General features: G+C 41.1%; 1 protein-coding gene across 1 annotated transcript in view; it reads left to right on the plus strand.

Annotated features, from left to right (window-relative positions):
• PCLO (piccolo presynaptic cytomatrix protein) overlaps window positions 1–24,903 on the plus strand; it is a 544,942-nt gene that overhangs the window by 337,424 nt on the left and 182,615 nt on the right. The window contains exons 8-9 of the mRNA XM_050937044.1: window positions 6,087–6,223; window positions 17,964–18,045. Of these exons, the coding sequence (XP_050793001.1) occupies window positions 6,087–6,223; window positions 17,964–18,045 (219 nt within the window). The remainder of the gene's footprint in view (window positions 1–6,086; window positions 6,224–17,963; window positions 18,046–24,903) is intronic.

A 24,903-nucleotide genomic window follows, 5' to 3' on the forward strand; every position in this document is an offset into this window, starting at 1 on the left:
TGGCTTTTCTCATCCAAGATCTGGTTCCCCCACTCTGGAGGCAATCAAAAATAAATCTTGTTAAACAGGTGGCTCTCTACCATTCCTTTTATTGAAGACACTTTCTAGCTTACTGGTGCTTGACAATCTTGGATCTGTTGCCCTCTGGAATCATATGTAGCCACAAGACTTCCTGTGCAACTTATATATTATTCCTGCACAGTAAGGGAGCACATTCACAGGCAGGAGTATTAATGATGATTTTATTTTTGAGTGCTTTGTGTTGTACTGGCTTGAAGGAGTTCCAAAGCAGATGGAGCAACCCAATCCCACACCCCTCAAAGTCAGTGGCAAAGCTCTTCTCTTTGGTGGATTGTCATCTCTGTGTAAGAAATGTTTGAAGCTTCTGTGAGAGGAGGAGATGAGAATTCTGCATGTAAAGGACATGGAGGAGAGAATGCATAAAGAAGAGAATGGGAGAAGGACACAGAGGGCATTGAGGAGGGCAGCATGGGTATGGCCTCGGCACCACAAAGAGTAATAGGAGGAGGTAAGGACAAAGATGCTGGTAATGACAGAGTTGTTTGAGGGCCACAATGGTGGTGAAGCATGAACTTTATATGGGACTTGAGAGGAAGCTAGTGAAGGAATGTGCAGATGCTTTGATTGGATGCAGATACTATAGGCATAAGTCTGGGTGTGATATTAGGTGCAAATATGAATGGGACATATGGGTTAGCAACCAGAACCAAATAACTTGGTGGCCGTGGGGAAATCCATACAACTTGGACATGAAGTAAAGATGGAAAGGAGACTCTTTCCTTTGAACACTGATGCAATGTTGTATAGGAATGGCTAAAACCCCACACAAGCACCCTCTGTGGTACAATCAGAAGGGTTGTCAGAGAAGAGTTATTGCGTAGCAAGCTCTGCTGTAAATTAACAATGCAACGAGAGTGCCGCACACAGCTGTCCATGTGGACACTTCTGTCACTCACTAAAAGTTTGCTAGTGCGCTTTCATCTACTCTACTTTGAAATGACAGCAGGTCACTGTGTAGGCGGGAACTTTTAGTGTGCGGTAGCAGAGTCCACACTGCCAGCTTATGTGTAGCACGTTAATGCACTGTAGATTTAAACCCAGGTTGATGCGCACCTAACCCTTGTCTGCACCTAAAATAAAAGTCTACCTACCTATTTGGCTCAGGATTGTAGAGTGTGGACATACCAAACTCTTCATCTAAGCAAGCTCAGAGTGTGGTGTTTTGGACAGTTACTTTGGAGTATTACAACATATCTTCTGAGGGAAACCAGTTCCAATATAAAAGAGCTCACTTTGTATTTTTTTTAAATCTGTCTCTTTGCATGGATGTGATTTCAATTACTCCAGTCAGTCCTAATCAGAGTTGTAAAAATGACTTTTTTTTCTTTTTTTAGCCAAAGACAGCCGCCATTTCTTCTCTTAGAGGCAATTTTTCAGTACAAGTAATATGGAATACTGATTTTAAAATATCTTTGCTCCCTAAAAAGAGAGAGGTCTGTTTGAGTTTCTGCTAGTCTTAGGGAATACCTATGCAGTAGCAAGTAGCAGACAGGAGTAGAAATGCAATTTCTGAGCCCAGACCATTTGTATGAGTAATATACACAAATATATTTTAAAGTCATGCTATTTTTACACATTATAGCATATCATAAAACACTAGGTCAATATTTTTTTTAAATTGGGTACATAAAGTGGGACTTCAAACTTCATACTTAGACATCTAAATAAGTGTAATTTTCAAAAGTGCAAAGCACTCAACAGTGGGCACTGAAATCAGTGGGTGCTTAGCACTTTCAAAAATCAGATTACTTCTTTAGGTGCCTAGCTATGAATTTAGAAGTCTAATTTTAAACTTATTTTTTTTCAAATATTGCCCCTAAATTAGCTAAAATTATCAAATTATTTCCTCTCACATATAACGTAATGTTGAAAACTCTCTTCTTTATAATATTTTTTTAAATTTTGAATAATTCCTACACTGCTTTGTCGACCATGCACTATGTTACATCTGTACAGACCATCTATAGATACTTGTGTCATGGAGCAATTGTGTTCTTGCTAAAGAGCTCATGGAAGTTTCCTAATTTTAGTACAATTGCAAATGTTTTGATCAGGTAAAGTTTATTTACAATGAGTAGCCAAGAAATGTTATGTCCTGACCTCCATAAAACATAAAATCATTGCCCTGACCTCCATAAAAGCCTTAGATTTTATCTTTTTTGTCCCAAAGCTGCCAGTCATTGATTATATCCCATAGTTTATTAAATATGTATGAAAATATTAAGGCTCCAATCCTGCAAACATTGTTTAATTTGATTAACATGAAGTAGTTCCTATTGGTTACCTCTGAGAATTTAAATCCTAATGGTTCTCTTCTCAGAGAGATTTTGCCTCTTTAAATATGAGGCTATTAGTGTTAATCCTATGATGAATTTGGTAAACCAACCATTCAGATATGAGGAAATTCCCAAAGTCTGAGATGAACAATGATGTTTACCATGCCTCACTGGTTTAGAACATATGATCTTGTCTCCCCCTACTGATTTTTCCCCATTGAGGATAAAGGACTTCTGCTTAATGGCTGAAAATACAGGTTTGTGGTCCTGAAGGTTCTGGGTTTGCTTAGGTGGACACATGCTGACATGCTTTGTTACACATAGGCCATAAAACACCTTGTCAAGGTTTTTTTCCCCATTCTGAACTCTAGGGTACAGATGTGGGGGACCTGCATGGACCCTTCTAAGCTTAATTACTAGCTTAAATCTGGTAACGCTGCCACCACCCAGAATTTCAGTGTCTGGGGCACTTTTTGTTCCCCCAAAACTTTCCCCTCCCTGGGTTGCCTTATGAGGCTTCACCAGTTCCCTGGTGATCCAAACCCCTTGGATCTTAAAACAAGGAGGAATTAACCATCCCCCCTTCTTTCCACCAATCCCTGGTGAGTCCAGACCCAATCCCTTGGATCTTAAAACAAGGAAAAATCAATCAGATTCTTAAAAAAAGAAAGCTTTTAATTAAAGAAAGAAAGATAAAAATCGTTATCTGTAAAATCAGGATGGAAAATGCTTTACAGGATAATCAGATTTCTATAGACCAGAGGGCCACCCACAGCCTTAGGTTCAAAGTTACAGCAAACAGAGGTAAAATCCTTCCAGCAAAAGAAACATTTACAAGTTTTCTCAAACAAACATAAGACTAACACGCCTTGCCTGGCTAATTACTTACAAGTTTGAAACATGAGAGACTGATTCAGAAAGATTTGGAGAGCCTGGATGTACATCTGGTCCCTCTTAGTCCCAAGAGCGAACAACAACAAAACAAAAAGCACAAACAAAGACTTCCCTCCACCAAGATTTGAAAGTATCTTTTCCCCCTATTGGTCCTCTGGTCAGGTGTCAGCCAGGTTTACTGAACTTCTTAACCCTTTACAGGTAAAAGAGACATTAACCCTTAACCATCTGTTTATGACATGCCTTGTCTTTGTAGACACCTTCATGCTGCCATTGCTGTTCTTTATAAGTCAACCATGAATCTCAATTTTATTTTTTCAAGCTACTAACAAAAAATATCCTGGGAGAGGAAGAAACTGGAGAAATTAAAACAGTTACTAACCGTTGAGTGATCTCATTTTTTGATGCCCTGTTGGTTTTACTGAGGTCACTGTTACATAAAGCCTGATCATGCAATTAACAGTGTGAGAGGGGGACTGCTTTACTGGCATAGAACCCCATTGACTTCAATGGGACTCTGTACAGGTGCAGTAGTCAGTCTGTGTGCTCTCTGTTGCAAGATCAGGGCCATAACTTCTTATGCAGCCAAGGGTTTAAAATGGCTGCTCTCAAGATTTTCAGTGAAATTCCCAACTCCAATTAACCCACCCAACCATGTGCAAAATACCCAAATAATCAAACAAAAAGTTCACAATAGTTTCCTTTAAACTTGAAAAAAATTATAGAATTCATGACAGCTTTGACTGAAACACAGCTTGATTCAAAAGCCTTCATATGAAATTCCACAAGCATGCTAGCTTTCTGATGGGAGAAGGCCAGCAAAGATTATTTTAATTGTTTGAAAGAGACTCTCTTTCAGGGTTTCTCCTGATTAGATGATGAAACAGATTGTGGTATTAAGAATTAGTATCTTGGATCAGAACAGGACCTTTGGTTTTTAAGCAGAAAATTTGATCAGGAGTTTCATTATGAGCTGAGTTATAGAGCAGCCTGATAAATGCAGTCAATCAGTCATTTGCAACAAATCTGTGAACTATGGAATATTTACATAATAGATTATAATGACTCATTAGAAGCTGTTAATCATTATCTGGACAAACATCAACATTTGTTATCTCATTTTATTATATCCATGCTGGTCTACTGGATAAATAATGTTGTCAAACAGTTTAACAATAGGGATCTGTGCACATACAGGATAAAAATTGACCTCTTGATATTTGTCCCAAAATACATTTGTCCTAAAGACGTTAATGGCAAAAGTATTTAAACGTGTTTATAATGTTTTTAACCTCATATATAATGTGCCTTAAAAGATCCTTTTATAAATAGCTAGCCTTTCCCTTTTGTGTTTGGGAAATAACACACATTTGTAACTTTCTGTTATACTAAAATGTTGCAGTGATCTTATTTTCAAACTTCTGTAAGCCATTCAAGTCATATTTACTAAAAAATTAGAAATAGAAAAAATACACTAATGTTTTGCATTTTTAATTTCCTTTTGTGGCATTAAACAACTGCATTTACTCTTGTTACTATAGAAACAGCTGACCTTATTTTGGTTTTGTAATTTCCTGGTGATTTTTCTAAAATAATGTCTTTTTCCAATGCTAAATGTACAATGATTATTCTAACATGAAATTCAGATGTTCCATGGGATTCTAATTAGCTACAGTTTATCTTGTTTTATATTGATATGTGAGCGTGCAGAAGAAAATCTGCATCTTGTATAATAAAAATAGTATTTAACTTATAGCTCCTGATCTCTCACTGGTGCAAATCAGAAGGAACTGACCAAATCGATCATCATAGTTAATTTGACTTCAGTGGAGCAATGCTTATTTATACTGGCTGAGAGTCTTGCCTAATGGGTTTAGAGAAGTATAAAACTGGTTTAAATGGAAGGAGAATCAGACCCGTACAGTTCCATCCTGCTTTCCTTGCACACTATAAAGCCTGACTGGCATTCTGTGTACAAGAAACATTCATAATGTATAAACGAAGTTGTACAGCTAGACCCAGTGAATGGGATTTAAAATGAGAATTCCTGCAGCATTTCTCCACCATGTTGTAAAGTGAGCTTTTCTTCTTTTTCAGTCTGTGTTTTGGGATGAACAATGATTTAGTTAAGCAGACTCCATTTTCATAGAACAGTTTGCAGTGGCTCTCCGAAAAAACTTGAACATACAGATGTCCTTTGACGCAGAGTCTTTTAAGGAGTCACTGCTGTAACTATTGATTCATAAAAGTTCAGCAACATCTCAGGCCTAGTATACATTAGAAAATTAGATTGATTTAACAATGTTGGTCAGGGGTGTTAAAAATTCCTGTGTAGACAGCACTAAAATCGACAGAACAATTCTTCTTTCAACCTAGCTACTGCAGAGAGGTGGATTATCTGCTCCAAATGGAGACCCCTCCTGTCGGCGTAGGTAGTGTCTACACTGAAGCACTACAGTGGAGCAGTTGCAACAGCGCAGTTGTGCCACTGTAGCATTTTAAGTGTTGACAAACCCTCAGAAATGTGTGAAATCTGCAGTGTATTTCTAAGCACCCAGAGAGAGGAAAGTGGTTATGGCACTCAATACTTGTTTGGGTTTTTTCTTGATATTAAATATCCATAATCAGTTGTAACACAGATGGGATCTCATTCTTCTCTCCTCTGCCACTTACTACTTAATTTTACTTGAGTTAGTCTGTCTTCAGCTTTGCCTTAAGTTTGCTTGAGCTGCATGGCCAATTAATAATCACTGTGCATGTTTGCTGTGTGTACCAAACTGTTCCCCTTCTCTCCACTCTGCGTCAGAACATTTGACATGTCCTTGGTTTTCAAAGCCTATCACCTCCGCCGTGAAGAGACAGATTGGTTTGACAAGCCCAGGGAGTCTCGTCTGGAGAATGGACATGACTTTGACAGAAAACTGCAAGAGAAGTTATCCCATTCCAGACCACCAAGTCAACATCAAGATCAAGTAAGATGTGTCTATAGTTTTGTGGATGTTCTGTAGAAAGCTTGTTAAATCATACTATCCTGTAACATGTGGGCCACCAGATTTATCAAAATCCAGCTACATTTTAAGCAGCTTGGGAGACCATCAGTATTATTTATGATCCCTATTCTTTTGGATTAGTTTTGTCCTTAAACAATTTTTGGGTAGAATTAACCTGCTCACATAGAATTACATGGGCAGTGGATACACCCACACAGAATGATTCAGTCTAGTCCAATTTTACATTATTGACTTTAACCCAACCAGATTTAAGACTCTGCTTTTTAATGGTCTTAGGAACAGGGCTGGATTTACTTTGAGGTGTTGTTATGAATGGAACTGAATTCTGTTATGTTAAATGGGTGTAATCCCTGTAGCTCAGTGATGAAACACTGAACAAATCAATGGGATTGCTGTCAGGTAATGGGTAAGAATTTGGGCTGTTCATTATACTGAGATACAAGAAAAACACATTGATCAAAGTGTTTTAAACTTGCTCACTTTGGGGTCTAGCTCACCATCATATATCCCATTAGGATCACTGAGGTTTAAACGTCATCAGTAGATCCCTATATGTTTCACTTGCTACTTTGACTATCATACACTTTTATTCAGATTCTATCATGTCTCCAGTGGTATGACATGGGTGCAAATGAAGGCAGAATTACAAACAAGCTAACTATACACAAACTAACATTAGTTAATATGCCATTGTTAATTCCTTAGCTAAAGGGCATGTTCTGCTATCCTCCCACCTACAGAACTCCTGTCCAGGTCAGTGAGAGTTTTAGGTGCGGTTTGATGGCAGAATGGCTCTTCATGAGTAAATTTAGGTATTAATTCAATCACTTCATATAAATAAAGGACACTATATATGTTTTTTCTCTTTTGCCTGTTCTCCAGCCTAGAGTTTGCCCAGTCCAGACTACATTTTGCTGAAGCATTGAAATTTCACCTGTCCTGCTGGAAGAAAGGATCTTTTTTTATAGGACATCAATGTTATTCAGTAGAATTCGCACTGCAGGCCAGAACTGCTGAAGGACAATTGGGATTTTAGAGGTCCTAGATCTATAAATAGCATTGACCAATATATATATACACATACCTCCTATAATCTCATTGAGAAACATGGGTTATTTTGGAATATATATGACTGTGTTTGGCCATTGCAACATCCCAGTGTCAACTTAGATTCCCTCTGTCACACACACACATTTGTAGAATTGTTTCTGTCCAGGACAAGAGTTAACATTATATTGGACTCTCCTTCATAGGCAGAGGTGAAAGATATGCCCAATGTTTAAAATCCTATAGCATTTATACTTTTCAGTAGTCCCATAGGGTTGTTAATAGCAACAATAGCCAGGTCTCATAAAGTCTAAAGCCAGAAGGGATTACCATGATCATCTATTCTGACCTCCTGCACATCACAGGCCACAGAATCTCACCCACCCACTCCTGTAATAGACCCATAACCTCTGGCTGAGTTACTGAAATCTTCAAATCTTGATTTAAAAGAGTTTAATTACAGAGAATCCACTATTCACTCTAGTTCAAATGAACAAGTGATCCACTCCCTACACTGCTGAGGAGGATGGAAAAAACCCAGGGTCTCTGCCAATCTGACTTGGGTGAAAATTCTGTCCCAATCCCAAATATGGTGATCACTTAGACCCTGAGCAGGTGGGTGAGAACTACCAGCCAGACACCTGGGAAAGAATTATCTGAAATAACTCCAAGTCTTCCCATCTAATGTCCCACCTCCAGTCGTTGGCGATATTAGCTAATAGGAGTTGTGGATAGGCCATATCCTATTGTAAGCAATCTCATCATACCACTCCCTCCATAATCTTATCCTTGGTTTTTCATCTCATATAAGATACAGGATACTAGAGCTGGTCCAAAAATTGTCAAAATGTTGTTTTGGAACTTTTTGGTAGAAAATGCCTTTTTTTAAAAAAAAGTTTAAAAAAATGGCCAAAAGTGTTCAGTTTTTAATGGAAAATTGAAATTTTCTGCTAAAAATTTAGATGAAAATGAGATTTTGATTTCTGTCAAAATTTTCTGTAGAGCTATGAACCTCTTCTTCCCCACAAAATTCCAACCAGCTCTACAAGGCATCTTCATTAGCATGCTGTCCCTTAACCAGAGATTAAAGGAAGGATAATTATCAAGTCGGATTCCGCAGGGATCGGTCCTGGATGCAGTTCTGTTCAATATCTTCATCAATGATTTAGATAATGTCATAGAAAGTACACTTTTAAAGATACCATTCTGGGAGGGGTTGGAGGATAGGATTAAAATTCAAAATGATCTGGACAACCTGGAGAAATGGTCTGAAGTATATAGAATGAAATTCAATAAGGACAAATGCAAAGTAGTCCACTTAGGAAGAAACAATCACTTTCATACATACAAAAAAGAAAATGACTGCCTAGGAAGGAGGATTGCGGAAAGGGATCTTGGAGTTATAGTGGATCACAAGCTAAATATGAGTCAACGGTGTGACACTATTGCCACAAGAAAAAGCTAACATCATTCTGGATGTATTAGCAGGAGAGTTGCAAGCAAGACATGAGAAGTAATTCTTCCACTCTACTCTGTGCTGATAAGGCCTCAGCTTGAGTACTGGATCCAGTTCTGGGTGCCACATTTTAGGAAAGATGTGGATAAATGTGGAGACAGTCCATAGAAGACCCACAGAAATGATTAAAGGTCTAGAACACATGATCTGTGAGGGAAGATTGAAAAAAATGGGTTGGTTTAGTCTGAAGAAGAGAAGGCTGAGGAGGGACATGATAACATTTTTCAAGTACATAAAAGGTTGTTACAAGGGGAGGGTGAAACCTTTGTCCTCCTTAATCTCTGAGGATAGGACAAGAAGCAATGGTCTTAAATTACAGCAATGGTCTTAAATAAAGGGTGGTTTAGGTTGGACATTAGGAAACACTTCCTGTCAGGCTAGTAAAGAACATAACAAATTGCCTAGAGAGGTTGTGAATCTCCATCATTGGAGGTTTTTAAGAACAGATTAGACAAACGCCTGTCAGGAATGATCTAGATATTACATAGTCCCTGCCTTAAATCCACAGGACTGGATTAGGTGACCAATTGAGGCCCCTTCCAGTGCTACACTTCTATGATTCTGTGACACAATAGGGAGCTGAAGCACAAGGAGAGTTCCCCCTCCTCTCACTGATTTAGAGGAGGAAAGCTCTCCCACAGCTCTCTACAGAGGGAGTGGAAGCTCCCGGCAAATGGGAGCAGAGGGATAGGATGTGGGGAGTGAGTGAAGGCACTAAGACTTGGCTGGTGGGGAAGCCGCTGTCTCCGGTCTGGGAAACAAGGAGCCAGGGATTCCTATTCCCTGCCCCAGTCTATTCCAGCAACTCGGGGTCCTGCTTCCCAGCCACATCCCTACCTCCACAGTGCACTCCAGCTCCTGTGGGTCTCACTTTCACCTCTGCCGACCCTGGGCATGTGCAAGTTTACGTGGAGGCTCTGTCCCCCAAGTAATAGTTGTATTGCATGGACACTCCCCTCCCCCCCACCCCGGTTCCATCACGCTTGGATCTCTCTCCATCTAGGCTGGTGTGTGGGGAGAGCTCCTCCTTCTGTTTCAGATTCCTTTACCCATCGTCCCTTGCTGGGTCACTGTTTCAATATTGATGCAGAAAGGGATCACCTTTTGCCTCTACAACTATGCATCCTGTAGCACATGAAGTGTTTCTCAGAGGTCTTCCATCCCAGATGCCTTATGCAAGCATTCACACAAATAAAATCTCGTTGGACAAATATTCATGGGAAGAGAAAAGGAAGAAAAGTGCAACCACAGCTGAAGAGAATTCAGTTTTAAATCAGTGTGAATGTTTGTGGAACTCTCTTTTTTACAATAAGTGCTAGGCAGATTATTTCTTTGCTTTGGTTACATTTGGTTGCAATTTCTCTCTTTTATCAATTTAAATTCGGCCCAAGATTTTCAAAAAATGGCTAGAGACTTCAGCTTCCTAACCTGTGACATTTTTAAGAGTCTGAATTTCATAAAGAGGTGAGCAACCACCTCTGAAAATCAGGCCCTTTTAAGATTTCTCGCTGACCTCAATCTGGCAATATGGATGTTTGCAGAAGCTGTGGTAGCCTGCTTGTACCCAAGTTGATGAGTGAGAAACACCTGGCTTCACTCATCCAGTACAAATTCTCATTCTCTTCTTTCTGTCTTAAAAAAATACAAATATTTTACAATCCCACCTCCATACTAAAATACTGTAAGTGTCCTGCTTCGAGCCTGGATGTTTTTGGAGCAGGAATTTTGTGCAGCCCAGTGTCAACCTAAAAGTCCTCAGTTGCCATGGATTTGTTATGATACGGCACTGTGAATTAATCTGATACTATTCTAGTAATATTACAGTACATCAGTTTCCACAGCAACATTCCTGGTGTTACTTAACATTCTTAAATATAATGAAATCACAGTGAAGCTTAGGATCGTAACAGCTAGTGTCTCCCAGTACAGAAATCTGGGCTGCTTAATCGATGATGGCAAAAGTACTTTTTAAATCCACTGAGTATTTGACCGGCAGCATCACTTTGATTTCTCTCATTGATTTCCCCCACATACACAGTCCCACTCTCTGCAGCAGCAGCCTGCTGAGTCTCTACCAGTGGATTAGAAACTTCAGCCAAACACCAGGTCCAAGCTCCTATTACTATTGTTTATCATGCATTATTTATATAGCTCTAGAAAGTGTCCTAAGTATAAGAAGACAGGACCCTAGCAGGCAGCTGTTCTTTAAGTGTTTATAGCAGGTTAATTCCTGATCCAAAGTCTGTTGAAGTCAAAAGAAATCCTCCCTTTGTCTTCAATGGGCTTTGGATACATCATGTACGTTAGTACATAGGTAATTTAGAAAAGCACGTAGGCAAGAGAACAGATCATGAAGGCTGAGAAGATAGGAAAAAGAGGGAGTAGAAACAATAGGAAAATATGGGAAGGAAATACAGCCACAGCAATTGAAAGAGCTGTTGTCCTGGAGAAATGCCTATTGACTCCTGTATTTGTTGTTAGGTCTCTCTCTGTCTCTGTTTTAATTATTAGGTTGCCAAAGCTGGCACTGATAGCACCAGCGTTGCTTATGGGTGCCTAGCAAGGCAAATGCAATCAGTTTGGAGAAGCAATTTGAAGGGGGAGGTTACTTCGTGCTCTGGAAGAGGGAGTACCAGCTAAAGAGTGTGGGGGCAGGGAGGATAGAGGGGAGAATAAAGGAGTAGGCAGCCTGTAAAAAGCCACAGAACAATAACTCGGAGAAGGAGAAAAAGGATAGGTTAAGGCGAGAAAAGTAGGTAAAGTGTGGAGCGTTTGAGAAGAGAACTTTATGATTCCAGAACTGGCCTTTGTAAACCCAAATGAAGCCCAAAACAACAACGGAATTTAGTGCCATCATGGTTTCTGTCAGCAAGTCTTTCCTCAGGTGTGAAGGCTAATATAGAAAAAGAATGATGCAGTCAGATTTTCATTTTGGACACACATGCAAATATAAACATGTGCAAACACATTCCCCCTAACCCTTTCCCCTAATATATCAGTGATAGTCTAATGGTAATAAAAAGTTCTAAAGTATCCAAAATGGCAGTGATAATCACTTGGGGATAGGCTTTTCTCCTCATATACTTTCTGGTCAGGTCAGAAAGATGAGGATGGTTTTCCTTGCTGCATTTTGGCATTTCACTCATGCTGGAATGAGAACATAAGAATGGCCATATTGTATCAGACCAATGGTCTTTTTAGCCCAGTATCCTGTCTTCCAACAGTGGCGAGTACCAGATTCTTCAGAGGGAAGAAACAGAACAGAGCAAGTATCAAGTGATCCATCCCCTTTCATCCAGTCCCACCTTCCGGCAGTCAGAAGTTTAGTACACACAGAGAATAGGATTGCATCCCTGACTGTCTTGATTAATAGCCATTGTTGGACCGATATATCGTCCATGAACTTTTTTTTTTTTTTTTTTTGAGCACAGTTATAGTTTGGGCCTTCAGCATCCCCAGCAACAAGTTCCACAGGTGCATTGTGTGAAGAACTACTTCCTTATGTTTATTTTTAAGCTGCTGTCTCTTAATTTCATTGTGTGAACCCCAATTCTTGTGTTACATAAAGGGTAAATAACATTTCCTTATTCACGTACTCCACATCATTCGTGATTTTATAGACCTCCACCATATCTTAGTCATCTCTTTTCTAAAATGACCAGTCCCAGTCTTTTTAATCTCTCCTTATGTGGAAGCTGTTCCATATCCCTAATCATTTTTGTTGCCCTTTTCCAATTCTAATACATTTTTTTGAGATGGGGCCACCTGAACTGCATGCAGTATTCAAAGTGTGGCATGCCATGGATTTATACAGTGGCATTATGATATTTTTTGTCTATCCCTTTTCCAATTCATAGATTCATAGATTCATAGACTCTAGGACTGGAAGGGACCTCGAGAGGTCATCGAGTCCAGTCCCCTGCCCTCATGGCAGGACCAAATATTGTCTAGACAATCCCTAATAGACATTTATCTAACCTACTCTTAAATATCTCCAGAGATGGAGATTCCACAACTTCCCTAGGCAATCTATTCCAGTGTTTAACTACCCTGACCGTTAGAAACTTTTTCCTAATGTCCAACCTAAATCTCCCTTGCTGCAGTTTAAGCCCATTGCTTCTTGTTCTATCATTGGAGACTAAGGTGAACAAGTTTTCTCCCTCCTCCTGATGACACCCTTTTAGATACCTGAAAACTGCTATCATGTCCCCTCTCAGTCTTCTCTTTTCCAAACTAAACAAACCCAATTCCTTCAGCCTTCCTTCATAGGTCATGTTCTCAAGACTTTTAATCATTCTTGTTGCTCTTCTCTGGACCCTCTCCAATTTCTCCACATCTTTCTTGAAATGCGGTGCCCAGAACTGGACACAATACTCCAGTTGAGGCCTGACCAGTGCAGAGTAAAGCGGAAGAATGACTTCTCGTGTCTTGTTTACAACACACCTGTTAATGCATCCCAGAATCACGTTTGCTTTTTTTGCAACAGTATCACACTGTTGACTCATATTAAGCTTGTGGTCTACTATGACCCCTAGATCTCTTTCTGCCATACTCCTTCCTAGACAGTCTCCTCCCATTCTGTATGTGTGAAACTGATTGTTCCTTCCTAAGTGGAGCACTTTGCATTTATCTTTATTGAACTTCATCCTGTTTACCTCAGACCATTTCTCCAATTTGTCCAGATCATTTTGAATTTTGACCCTGTCCTCCAAAGCAGTTGCAATCCCTCCCAGTTTGGTATCGTCCGCAAACTTAATAAGCGTACTTTCTATGCCAACATCTAAATCGTTGATGAAGATATTGAACAGAACCGGTCCCAAAACAGACCGCTGCGGAACCCCACTTGTTATACCTTTCCAGCAGGATTGGGAGCCATTAACAACTACTCTCTGAGTACGGTTATCCAGCCAGTTATGCACCCACCTTATAGTAGCCCCATCTAATTGTACTTTCCTAGTTTATCTATAAGAATATCATGCGAGACCGTATCAAATGCCTTACTAAAGTCTAGGTATATCACATCCACTGCTTCTCCCTTATCCACAAGGCTCATTATCCTATCAAAGAACGCTATCAGATTAGTTTGACACGATTTGTTCTTTACAAATCCATGCTGGCTATTCCCTATCACCTTACCACCTTCCAAGTGTTTGCAGATGATTTATTTAATTACCTGCTCCATTATCTTCCCTGGCACAGAAGTTAAACTAACTGGTCTGTAGTTTCCTGGGTTGTTTTTATTTCCCTTTTTATAGATGGGCACTATATTTGCCCCCCTTCCAGTCTTCTGGAATATCCCCCGTCTCCCATGATTTCCCAAAGATAATAGCTAGAGGCTCAGATACCTCTTCTATTAACTCCTTGAGTATTCTAGGATGCATTTCATCAGGCCCTGGTGACTTGCAGGCATCTAACTTTTCTAAGTGATTTTTTACTTGCTCTTTTTTATTTTATCTTCTAAACCTACCCTCTTCCCGTAAGCATTCACTATTCCTAATAGTGGTGCCCGTTGAGCAGATGTTTCCAGACAGCCATCCGTGATTACTCCAAGATTCTTTGAGTGGTAACAGCTAATTTAGACCCCATCATTTTGTGTTAGTTGAATGTAAAATGCAGAACAGCTGAGGTGTTGGAGTTCAGTTAATGGTTAGAGTGATGTTTCAGCCAAATTATTTTGTCTGAACTGATCCCCCTCTCCCCCATTTCTAGTACATATATTTGCTGAAACCCCTTAAGATGATAAGTATGTTAAATGCATCAGAGAAAGTAATGAGAAATCAGTTATCTAAGTGCTCAAAGTCACAGAAGAAGAGGGCCAGTGCTCTGTAGTACCACGCAAGAGACATATCAAATGTTGACCTCCCACTTCCCATGTGATACCAGCACTTCAAAGGTCATTAGTTCAGCTGCCTGGGGAATGTCTGTTGTATGTTGCTCCATGGGCTAATCCAGCTCCCTTAGAAGACAATGAAATACACATATTGATTTAAGTGACAGTTGGATCAGCATTGCTGGGCTCAAATGTCCAGCCCTCTTCACCTGAAAGAATGGTGGCTCTGACATGGACCCTCAAGGGTGATGAGATTATGATATTGGTGATTGCAGGCTCCATGAAACACACAAAATAGGCAGTGCTTGATCCATAGTGATAGCTAGTGCTTAATTTAGACTCAAGACATTACACTTTTTTTTTTTTTGGTAAATTGCCCTTGAATTTCTTTCTTTTAAAATTCAATGGAAATCTGACGACAAATTTGCCATGATTCATTTTAAAATCTCATCATCAACCCACCATAAGATGAATCATCAGCAACCACTGCATTATAGGTCAAGATATTTCCTTTATGTTATTTGGCAAACAATTACTGATCTTCTCCATCGCCTAGCTATATTGTACATGCTGAAAGACAGAGAATACATAACGTGTTGACATTTCCTCTCTGACTACTTAGTGATATTTTTTACCCTTACCTGCGCTGTTCTCATGAATGGGACAGGAGACTTTTTGAGCTTGTATTCTTGGAGTTCTTTACAATTCTGCCTTTGTAAAACTTTCACATCAAGTGGCTCCTCTGAAATTGACAATAGCAGTTTAAGGCTTTTTCTGAGGTCTGTTGAAGTCAAAGGAGGCACATAGCTGTTTGCATGGAGAACCTATGGCTGGTCTTCTGTAGTCTTTTGATACCGTCGCTTCTGCCATATACAGCCTCTGAATCCCCACTCAGAGGTTTCACATCACAGAGGGGAAAAGAGAGTAAAATAATGTAGTTAGGGCCAGAGTTAACTTACCTGTTAAAGTCCCAGACAGATGCTTTTGCAGGGTTAGAGAAAACCCTAAGGTACAGTAAAACCTCAGGGTTACAACACCAGAATTACAAACGAGCGGTCAACCACACACCTCATTTGGAACCGAAAGTATGCAATCAAGCAGTTGCAGAGACCAACCCCCTCCCCCCTGAAAAAAACAAAAAACAAATACAATACAGAACTGTGTTAAACTAAAAAAAATAAAGAGAAAGTTTAAAAAAAGATTTGACTAGGTAAGGAAACTCTTTCAGTGCTTGTTTCATTTAAATTAAGATGGTTAAAAGCCTCATTTTTCTTCTGCCTAGAAAAGCTTAAAGGCTCTATTAAGTCTATGTTCAAGTGTAACTTTTGAAAAAACAACCTGAATGTTTTGTTCAGAGATACAAACACTTCCGAGTTACAAACAACCTCTATTCCCGAATGTTCTAGTATTTTGCTTAGTAGTAAGAGGTGTTATAGAAATGGCATGCTGCCTGTGCTGCTTCTCCCACATCTGATTGGTGAGATGAGCTGGCTGATGTGACCTTTAGTTTGCCAATGGCTTGATCATGTATACGTGACTCAGACAGAACTTCTGTTGAAGGCAATGGTTCTTAATAGAAGAGAGGGTCGCCAGAGCTAATCACAATTCCAGGCTTACACTCGTTGAGCACAAAGACTATGCAAGCTTAGAGCCACTGGCCTTCCTGAAGTGAGTGGAGCAAAATAGGGGCCATGATCCTGGTCCAATTCTGCATTATCCAGTGGAGATGGCTCTGCACAGAATGGCACATGTGCCTTTTCAAAGAGTGTTGCAATGGCAGCATTCTCACTGTGAGCTCTTACCTCTGCACTGCATCAAAGAAGACCATTGGCGTATGTGTCACAGTCAGGCTTTGGGAATCAGGGTGCAGGATCTGCCCCAAACTTTCAAGGTAGGGAAGAGGTGTGACATCATTAAAAAGTGAGCTCACCGAAGCTTCACAGGACTGATCCAAAGCCCATTGATTGCAATGGAAAGACTCTCAAAGACTTTAGATGAGGCCTCCAGAGCAGAATGAATAGATATGCAGCACCAAGGAGAGAAACTCCTGTTGCCTGTCCTGTCCTCTGCACTATAGAATCTCCTAATTTTCATACAGAGAAGTGCCTGGGCATGATATGTCACTGTGGAGGGGAAAAAAAGATGTCATAACTAAAATGATTCCCATGTCACTATTCGAAAGAGCCCCAGCAAATTTACCCACCGTTCCCCGCTGTTTAACAGCATAAAGATGATTCACTCTTCAGAGAGACTTCAGCTGACTAATAACATGAATCGTGTGACCAGTGCTGGAGGGAACACTTCAGTCTCATTTAGTTTTAGTTTTTCATTTAACTCACTGGCTTAGAAACCGCGGGGGCTTGCTGAGTAATGTGCTGAAAAATGTGACCTGAATCCAATGTCTGCTTAAAATATGAGGGTTGTGAATTGGAGTGCAGACTGTAAGGGTGAAATTAAACTGTGAAGGTGACTGCAGTGTCAGCTGTGAACTGGGAGGATTTTGAGTGGAGTGGCCTACAGCTCCTTGAATGCTGTGAAAAGGATCTTTGTAGCTGTTGTGTTGATCCATTGGCATCAATACCCATCTGACTGGTACGGGGAGACTGCAGGTTCAGCCCTGCTACCTAGTTCTAGGTTTGGAGGGTGCAGATTTCCTCCACACATGCACTCTGTTCGTATAAACTGGCTTTTCCTCTCAAGTTGGCCAGATTTACACTGGCATATGGAGTCACGCCTCATTTATGCCAGAGTAACTCAGAGGCAAATCAGATCTGAAGCCCCAACATTCAGGCTTTACGCAGGTGGAATGGAGTTCATCCCAAATGTACTATGGTGAGGGGTATGTTAGCAATGCCTAAGATGGGGAGAGATTCATTCAGAAAGTGTATTTTTGGTGAAACCAAAGCAATACCTCATGGACCTTTATACATCTATCCACACCTTCATCTTAGGCCCCTGTTTGCATTCCAACCTTCTCCTTATGCATTACACAAATCCCATAGTCAAAGGATCCTGTTAGGGGATGCAATAGAACAAAGCAGACAATTTCAATTCCCAAAGAAATTGAACGAAAACTAAAGCCAGCCTTAAAATGACTCCAATACTATGGAAGTAATGCCCAAACACTCATGTGCCTGTTAACAAATGTCCCAATTTATGGGTTAAAACTCTGGGGAACGATTGTCAAATATCCCAAAACCAGATATGTGTTTCATAGGAGCATTGGTTGTATGACTGGCTTTTTTAAGTTGTTATTAAAATGGACATGCTTTACATTTTTTATGACATGCATGTTTTGTGTTCCGCAGATAAATGGGAAGCCTCTTCAGTACATTTTCCCTCATACAAGACTCAAACTACTGAGAGACCCAAAGGATCACACTGTATCAGGTAAAAACAAAAAATAATAAAACCCAAACAAAATCTACACCTGGTTTTATTAGAATGCTGATTAAGTAGCATGCACATGGTTTGCAATGCTAACAATGGTTGCTCAGTCCTGTGTGGCAGGAAATGTACTGCTCATCTTACATATTTTTATTGATAACAGAAAACAGTGACCTACAAAAAGGGCCACAGGACTTTGTTAAAAATAGATAAATTACTGTAAACAGTTTGATACTGAAAACACATAAGCAACTTGGCTGTATTAGTGAGACATATCCAGAGGCTGTATGTCTGTCACTCTCTATATGTCCGTCTTCTTCATATGACAATCTCATATAGAATTTATGGATGAATGAAGCCATTAAAGATCTAAAAAAATTTAATAGGCTTATGTAAAAATACAAAACTTTCAGAATTTTATGAGATATTCTGCCCTTTCTATAGAGTTTCTGGAACTACCCTAGAGAAGCAGTATAATTCTTTTTAAAATTATATCAGTTAAAAAACCTATACAAAAGTTATTGCTTTCTGTTATAGTCTATAGAAACTTTTCTCCCTCATCACGCTGTGTGTGTGTGTATGTGTGTAGAGAGAGTGAAAGAGATCAGCTGAGAGCGGATATGTGTTATTTTGTATCCTATTACATATGCTACAGCTGGTGAATCAGGACCAGTGCTGCAGTACAATTCTTCTATGTCAGTGTGTAAAACACCTTATATATCAAGATCTAATAGGTGCTAGGTCCGTTTGTTGTTTGTTCAGAATTGTACATTTTTTAATGAGTGTATTGATTAGGAATTAAGTGTTTTTCTGTGGAGATGCACGCGACTTATAGTCTGCCAGTGGTGTGTAATTTAGGCTTTTGTGGTTTTGTTGCAGAACAATCAGACTTTCTTTTAACTACTATTGAAAATTCTAATAGCGTATGTCAAAATCCACTTCTGTCTAGAAGTAATTGCTTGTTGCCAACCACTGGTTTCCCTCCAGCATTTAATTGGAAGTAGCATCATGTTTCATTGCATTGCTATATATTGCTTTCCCAGCATTTTTGTCTGAAAATCTCAATTATTTTTTCACATACTCCTCCTGTCTTTCAGGCATGTAAACAAGTGGGGTATTCCTATGTGCACCCTTGTGTCTGGGGTGCATCTGTACTGCTCTTTTAAACAGACTCTACACATTTGCTCATCCAATCACCACCCTTATTGGGCCTGGCTTCATTCAGACAAATGAACTCAAAAAACAAAACTCGAAGTCCCCAGAGTCCATCCCAGGGCACAACTTTTACCTCAGAGCCTGGTGTTCATAGGGTCCTTTTATCAGTTCTTAGGTAGGGTGACCAGACAGCAAGTATGAAAAATCAGGACTGGGGGGGGGGGCAGTAATAGGAGCCTATATAAGAAAAAGACCCAAAAATTGGGACTTTCCCAATAAAATCGGGACATCTGGTCAGCCTATTAGGAGGTGCCCCATTCTAAGGTTTGACTTGCCTCTGCCTTCTCAGAGCTCACTCTCTTAGCCCTCGTCCAGACTACCCCGCCATATCAGCGGGTTAAAATCGATTGCTCGGGGATCAATATATCGCGTCTAATCTAGACGCGATATATCGATCCCTGAGCGCGCTTATATCGATTCCGGAACTCCATCAACCCAAACGGAGTTCCGAAATCGACACGGAGAGCCGCGGACATCGATCCCGCGCCGTCTGGACGGGTGAGTACTCCGATCTTAGATATTCGACTTCAGCTACGTTATTCACGTAGCTGAAGTTGCGTATCTAAGATCGATTTCCCCCCCCAAGTCTGGACGAGCCCTTACAGACATCCCAGAGTCAGCTCCCACTTCGAGAACTGCTTCAAGGCTCTCTTAAGGAACCAGCTGCTCAAAGTTCCCTCCCTGGTCCAGGTATTTCTGGTTGGCTCATTTAGCAAATCTGCTCCAAAGTTCAAGTCTCCTGCAAGCAGCTTTTTCACTCCCTTTGCTCTTTCACAAGGCATTACAGCAGTTTTCTCTCTAGGTACTCCCTTGGCATTAATTCTGCAAAATAGATATTGCACCTACTAATTAATTTTAAATATGTAGCTCTCTCACTATCCCAGACTACAGAGTTTAAAAAGACAGTTCATACCCTTTGTACACCCCTGGGCTCCTGAAGTCAATTGGAGTTACGTGTAATCCTCCTGGGGATTTCTTGCCCTGCAGGGAAATGAATAATGCTGAGATCCAAGCTGTTCTCTTCCTGCAGACCAGGTGGAATCATAGCTGCATGAAACTAGTTACCTTGTGGTTTTATTTTGCAGCGGGCCTGATTCTCTCACCACTGTTGTGTGCTGTTATTTACACTTCTGCACACGGAATGCAAACTGCTGCTGCCTAACCTGAATCCTCCACTGGCTCACACCCACTGTGAGCAGCATTTCATACCCACTGTGCACACATCTAAATCACCATACAGGATGAGAAAGGATGGAAAATCATGCCTTGTACATTTAATTCCCCTTCACCTTCTGATACTCTCACTGTAAAGGCTTATTTTTCTCAGGCTCCCCTTCAACCACTGTGTTTACTTGCCATTCACAAGAGAAATCACCACTGAGAATGGTACAACTTGCCTATGGGAATCAGTAGCCTCCAATCTAAAAATATTTGTGTGTATTGTACATGGGCTCCTTATTGGTGGGTTAGCACAAGCAGGCGGAGTTCCTGAAATGGTGGTACAGGCATGAGCTCAGTAAACAACAGAGCAACGTGAATGTATTACTGGAAGAGAATTCAGAGGTACCTCTCCTGGTGCTGCCAGTGCCTACTGGTACACGATAGCTTCACTTTCTCCCACGGGCTGGAAGAACACACCCTAAAGTTCCTCCCAGTTACTTACTGACATGGGGCCCTTCCCCTCTGGGAGAAGCTATAGTCTGTAGATGTGGCACACAGAGACCTAGCCACGAAAACTGGGACCAGATTTTCAGAACAGTTCAGCATGTTAGGTGAACTCATCATGCTCTTTGAACATCTATTCATCAGTGTCACAGTGGGAGCGGCTGGCTCCTGAGGCTCCTTGAGACTCCAGCCTGATGAAGGATTGCTGTCCCTGAGTTACATCTACTGGGAAATGGAGCATAATGTGGTAGAAAGGCTAAGATCCCAAACAGAGAAAAGGGGAGAGCAGTGACTCTTGTATATATTCCCTCCTATCCACAGAGATGTTTGGGGCACTGCCATTCCACAGGGTTTAGGATAGGATGGCATGGAGCCATGGAGTGTGCTGACTTGTTAAATGGTGGGTTTCAAGTGGAAATTTACTTATTGCTGCTTGGAGCAGCAGATATTCTCTTCTCTCTCCCCTCCCTTCCCCAAGTCATTTCTGTGTCCCTTGCACATCAGGTAGGTTGCAAATGCAGGAGGATGGTAGTTAGCCAAAGGCAGGACAGCTGCTGTCAAGGAGGAGGTGGGCAGGAAAACATTTGAAGGCTTGGGATTTGCATATTTAATTCCTTACATATCTTTGAGGTAAATGGAATTTTGGGCCCCCTTTGCATGCCAGCCTTCCCTTGCCCTGCTCTTCTGAGGAGAAAAGCTGGTAGAAATGCTGCAAATGTAAACATGCAGAGTTTTCTGCTGGGTTTTTATGATCTTGGGTGGTCTCTCCCAGGAGTCACATTCCCCAGCTCCTGTTTGCTATTATAAAAATAAGTTGTTTGACCAACCAATACCAACGAATTGCAGGTGACTAGTTGTCATCCAAACAGTGAATGAAGTTGTTTATATAATACCAGAGGCAGAGGAGATCTTAGAAAGCTTTTATATGGTGCTAAATCATTTAAAATTGTAATAATTAACTAATACATATCTTAGAAATCCCAGGAGCCCCACCACAGCAGAGGTGGTGCAGCAGCAAGATAATTGGATGATCCCCATATATAATATGGCATCTCCTCATTTAAAAAAAAAAAGCAGAGGTATCAGAATATTCAGCCAGTCAGATGATGTGATCAGCTAAATTTGTAAGCTATTTGGGGCAGAGATGTTCAGTTATTACATGCTTGTACAGTGCCTAGCACAATGGAGCGGTGACTCAATTGAAGCTAATCATGGCTATAAATGTTAAATATTAATAGTCTCAGATCTGTTTAAATTATTTTCAAACAGTCTGGAGTGACCTTGCATACCTAGCACACAGTCTTTTTTAAAGTGAAAGCAGACAATACAACAGTCACATTACTTCCAGAGTTGGGGGCCTGTTGGGCCTGTGCCTTAGGCTGTCTCGGTGCACACCCAAAAGTTTCCCTCAGATTTTGCCAGGAGAGTGAGGTGCTGAAGGCAGGGGCATGCCATCTCTGTATGCAAGGCATGCACTCCATGGCTTTTCTATTCCTGACTGGTTATATGTTGTCCAACTGAAGGGCTGTGGACTGGATCCAGCTCCCAGGATGGTTCCGTCTGGCCTTCATGAAGGATGGCATCCTCCACAGAGCGTGACCTTGTACACACCACATATGCACAGAGGATGCCATTTTGGACTGCCTAAGGCCTATAAGGGAGTTGTTGCATGCCTTACTAAAACTGGCACAGCATGCCATTGGCTGATGGAATGAAGGACTGGACCCCTAACGATCAATTAGTTTTCAGTCCTGTGAATGGCTACTAAGATCGGCATGTGACTGATCTGTGGGAAAACTGAATGGATCTTTCCAAACTGCCTCTCTTTTTCTGTATCATGCGCCATCCCCTAGAGCTCTCAACTCTTCTCTGTAGTGCAATTTATAATACAAAATGTCCTCAATGCATTTGCCAAAGCCCAGCAAGTGGCCTTTTACTGTTAGGCCTGACTAAATTGCCGAACGGTTTTGCCTCTAAAGATTCATTAATAGTTTTCGATACATTTGGAAGGAATTGGCATCGTTGTGCAGCTCAGATGCCAAAGCAAGGATGGCAGTGATCAGAGAATGATAATGTAGCAGCATTTAATGATCCAGAAACATACTGCTTGTTTTCACTCAAAGTTTACTTTTCTCTTGTGGGTCCTTGGCCACAGCCAGCAAGAGAGTTCTTTTTAGCATGCCAGCATCTTCCCTTCTGGTGTTTAAAATGGAGTGGTTACAGCTGGAATAAAAGAGGGCAGGGGTGGCTACCTGAGATAATAAGGGTGCTGACAGTAGCTGCTGCAAATGTTGCAAAAGGGACACACACACATTATCTTCCTCCTCCTGATCACAAGACCCTTTCTCATGCAGGGTGAAGGCTCAGCATGGCAGGAAATCTCAATAGCTCTCCATGTCCGGCTGCATCCAAGTATGAGTAGCCCATGGCTGCAGCATATTATCATGTGGGACTGAATTACGGTGCTACAGGCAATGCTCCTTTCCCAAATGTACGACGTCAAGTTGTCATCTTTCCAGTTCTGTCCCTCCTGGGCAAAAAGCACCTGTTAGCTGCAAGGCTGTCTGTGCTGCAGAACATCCTCCCTGCTGCCCCTTTGTGTGCACAGAGCAACGGTACCAGGAAGAGTCTGCTCTGAATATGCTAGTTAGGTTCTGGGCAGAGGCTAGGTCTCTGAACTGTCACTTCTGCAGATCTAGTGTTCAAGAAACCATACACAGGAGAGGCTGGGCTGACATGTCTGCAAAGAGGCTTCAGAGGTGCTTCAAACCCTACCCATAGTTTGATGGGTTAGTTTCTCTCTCCTCCCCCACCCCCGCCATCAAAATCAGACATAATACCCAGGCCGAGCAAATTTACTGGGCATTTGTTCAGGGAGATGGGGGTGGATTTAACACAATTTTCATGTATCAAGCCTACATTGCTAGACTTTCTTCCTAGTGCATATATTTTGAGTTATTTCAGCTTCAAGTCAGTTCTGACAACAAAACCATGGATTAAAGTACAGACATGCAGTGAACAGAAGGAACTATTACCAGTCAGATGACAAGTGGATGGAACACAGGTACAGTCCAGGTTTAGCATGGGGTAGTGGCCATGAAGATAAGGGAATGGGATATAACTTGTTCCCGATGCTTCACCCAGAGCTGATGCTAGCCCACTGGGGGCCCTAAGCAGGAATATTTCTCTTCCCCCCATACCAAAAAAAGCAAATAGGGGGCCCCCTTGAGTTGCTCGAAGCCCTAAGCAATTGCTTAGTCTGCTTATGCCTAATGCTGGCTTTGAGTTCACCCTTCACGTAGGGGCAGCTGCCTCCATCCTGAAGTGTATGTGGAGTGCCCCTGCTTCCATGGGCCCAATACCCTGGAGACTGGAGATTATACTTTCTACAAGAAGTGCCCTGCCCTTCCCCAGAGACCAGCACACAAGCTCTCCCTGATCATGCACACGGACACACCCAGGTGCGGGGAGGGGATAACCCCTAAACATTGATGATCCCAGCTCATGGACCTCTTCCCCTTCTGAGGGAGATGAAAAGCAAGTAAACATGAGGGGAATGGAAGGGTATACAGATTTATGCGGCCAGGATCATCCTGTGGGATTCGCCATTGCAAGCAGTGAGGGAAAGTGGGGCTGGGTCACTTAATGAACGTAAGTAGAGGATGAAGATGTTTGTTAAGTTACTTAATGCACTGCTAGAAAGTGCTCAGATAATACAGTGATAGGGCTGCATAAGAACTATATAGAATAGAGTAGAAAACAAATCTCGTTACACATCTATGCAGCTAAGTCTTCAAATTGTGTTGTCCATCAAGAAGATATGACTATCCTGCATCATAGATTCCAAGCTATAAGGGATGATTGGGACCATTTAGTCTGATCTCCTGTATAATACAGGCCATTGATCTTTTCTGAATTGATTCCTGTTTGAACTAGAGCATATGAAATGTATCTAGCTGTTCTTCTTCGAGTGATTGCTTA

The sequence above is a fragment of the Gopherus flavomarginatus genome, chromosome 1 (assembly GCF_025201925.1).
Source record: "Gopherus flavomarginatus isolate rGopFla2 chromosome 1, rGopFla2.mat.asm, whole genome shotgun sequence".
Classification (NCBI taxonomy): domain Eukaryota; kingdom Metazoa; phylum Chordata; order Testudines; family Testudinidae; genus Gopherus; species Gopherus flavomarginatus.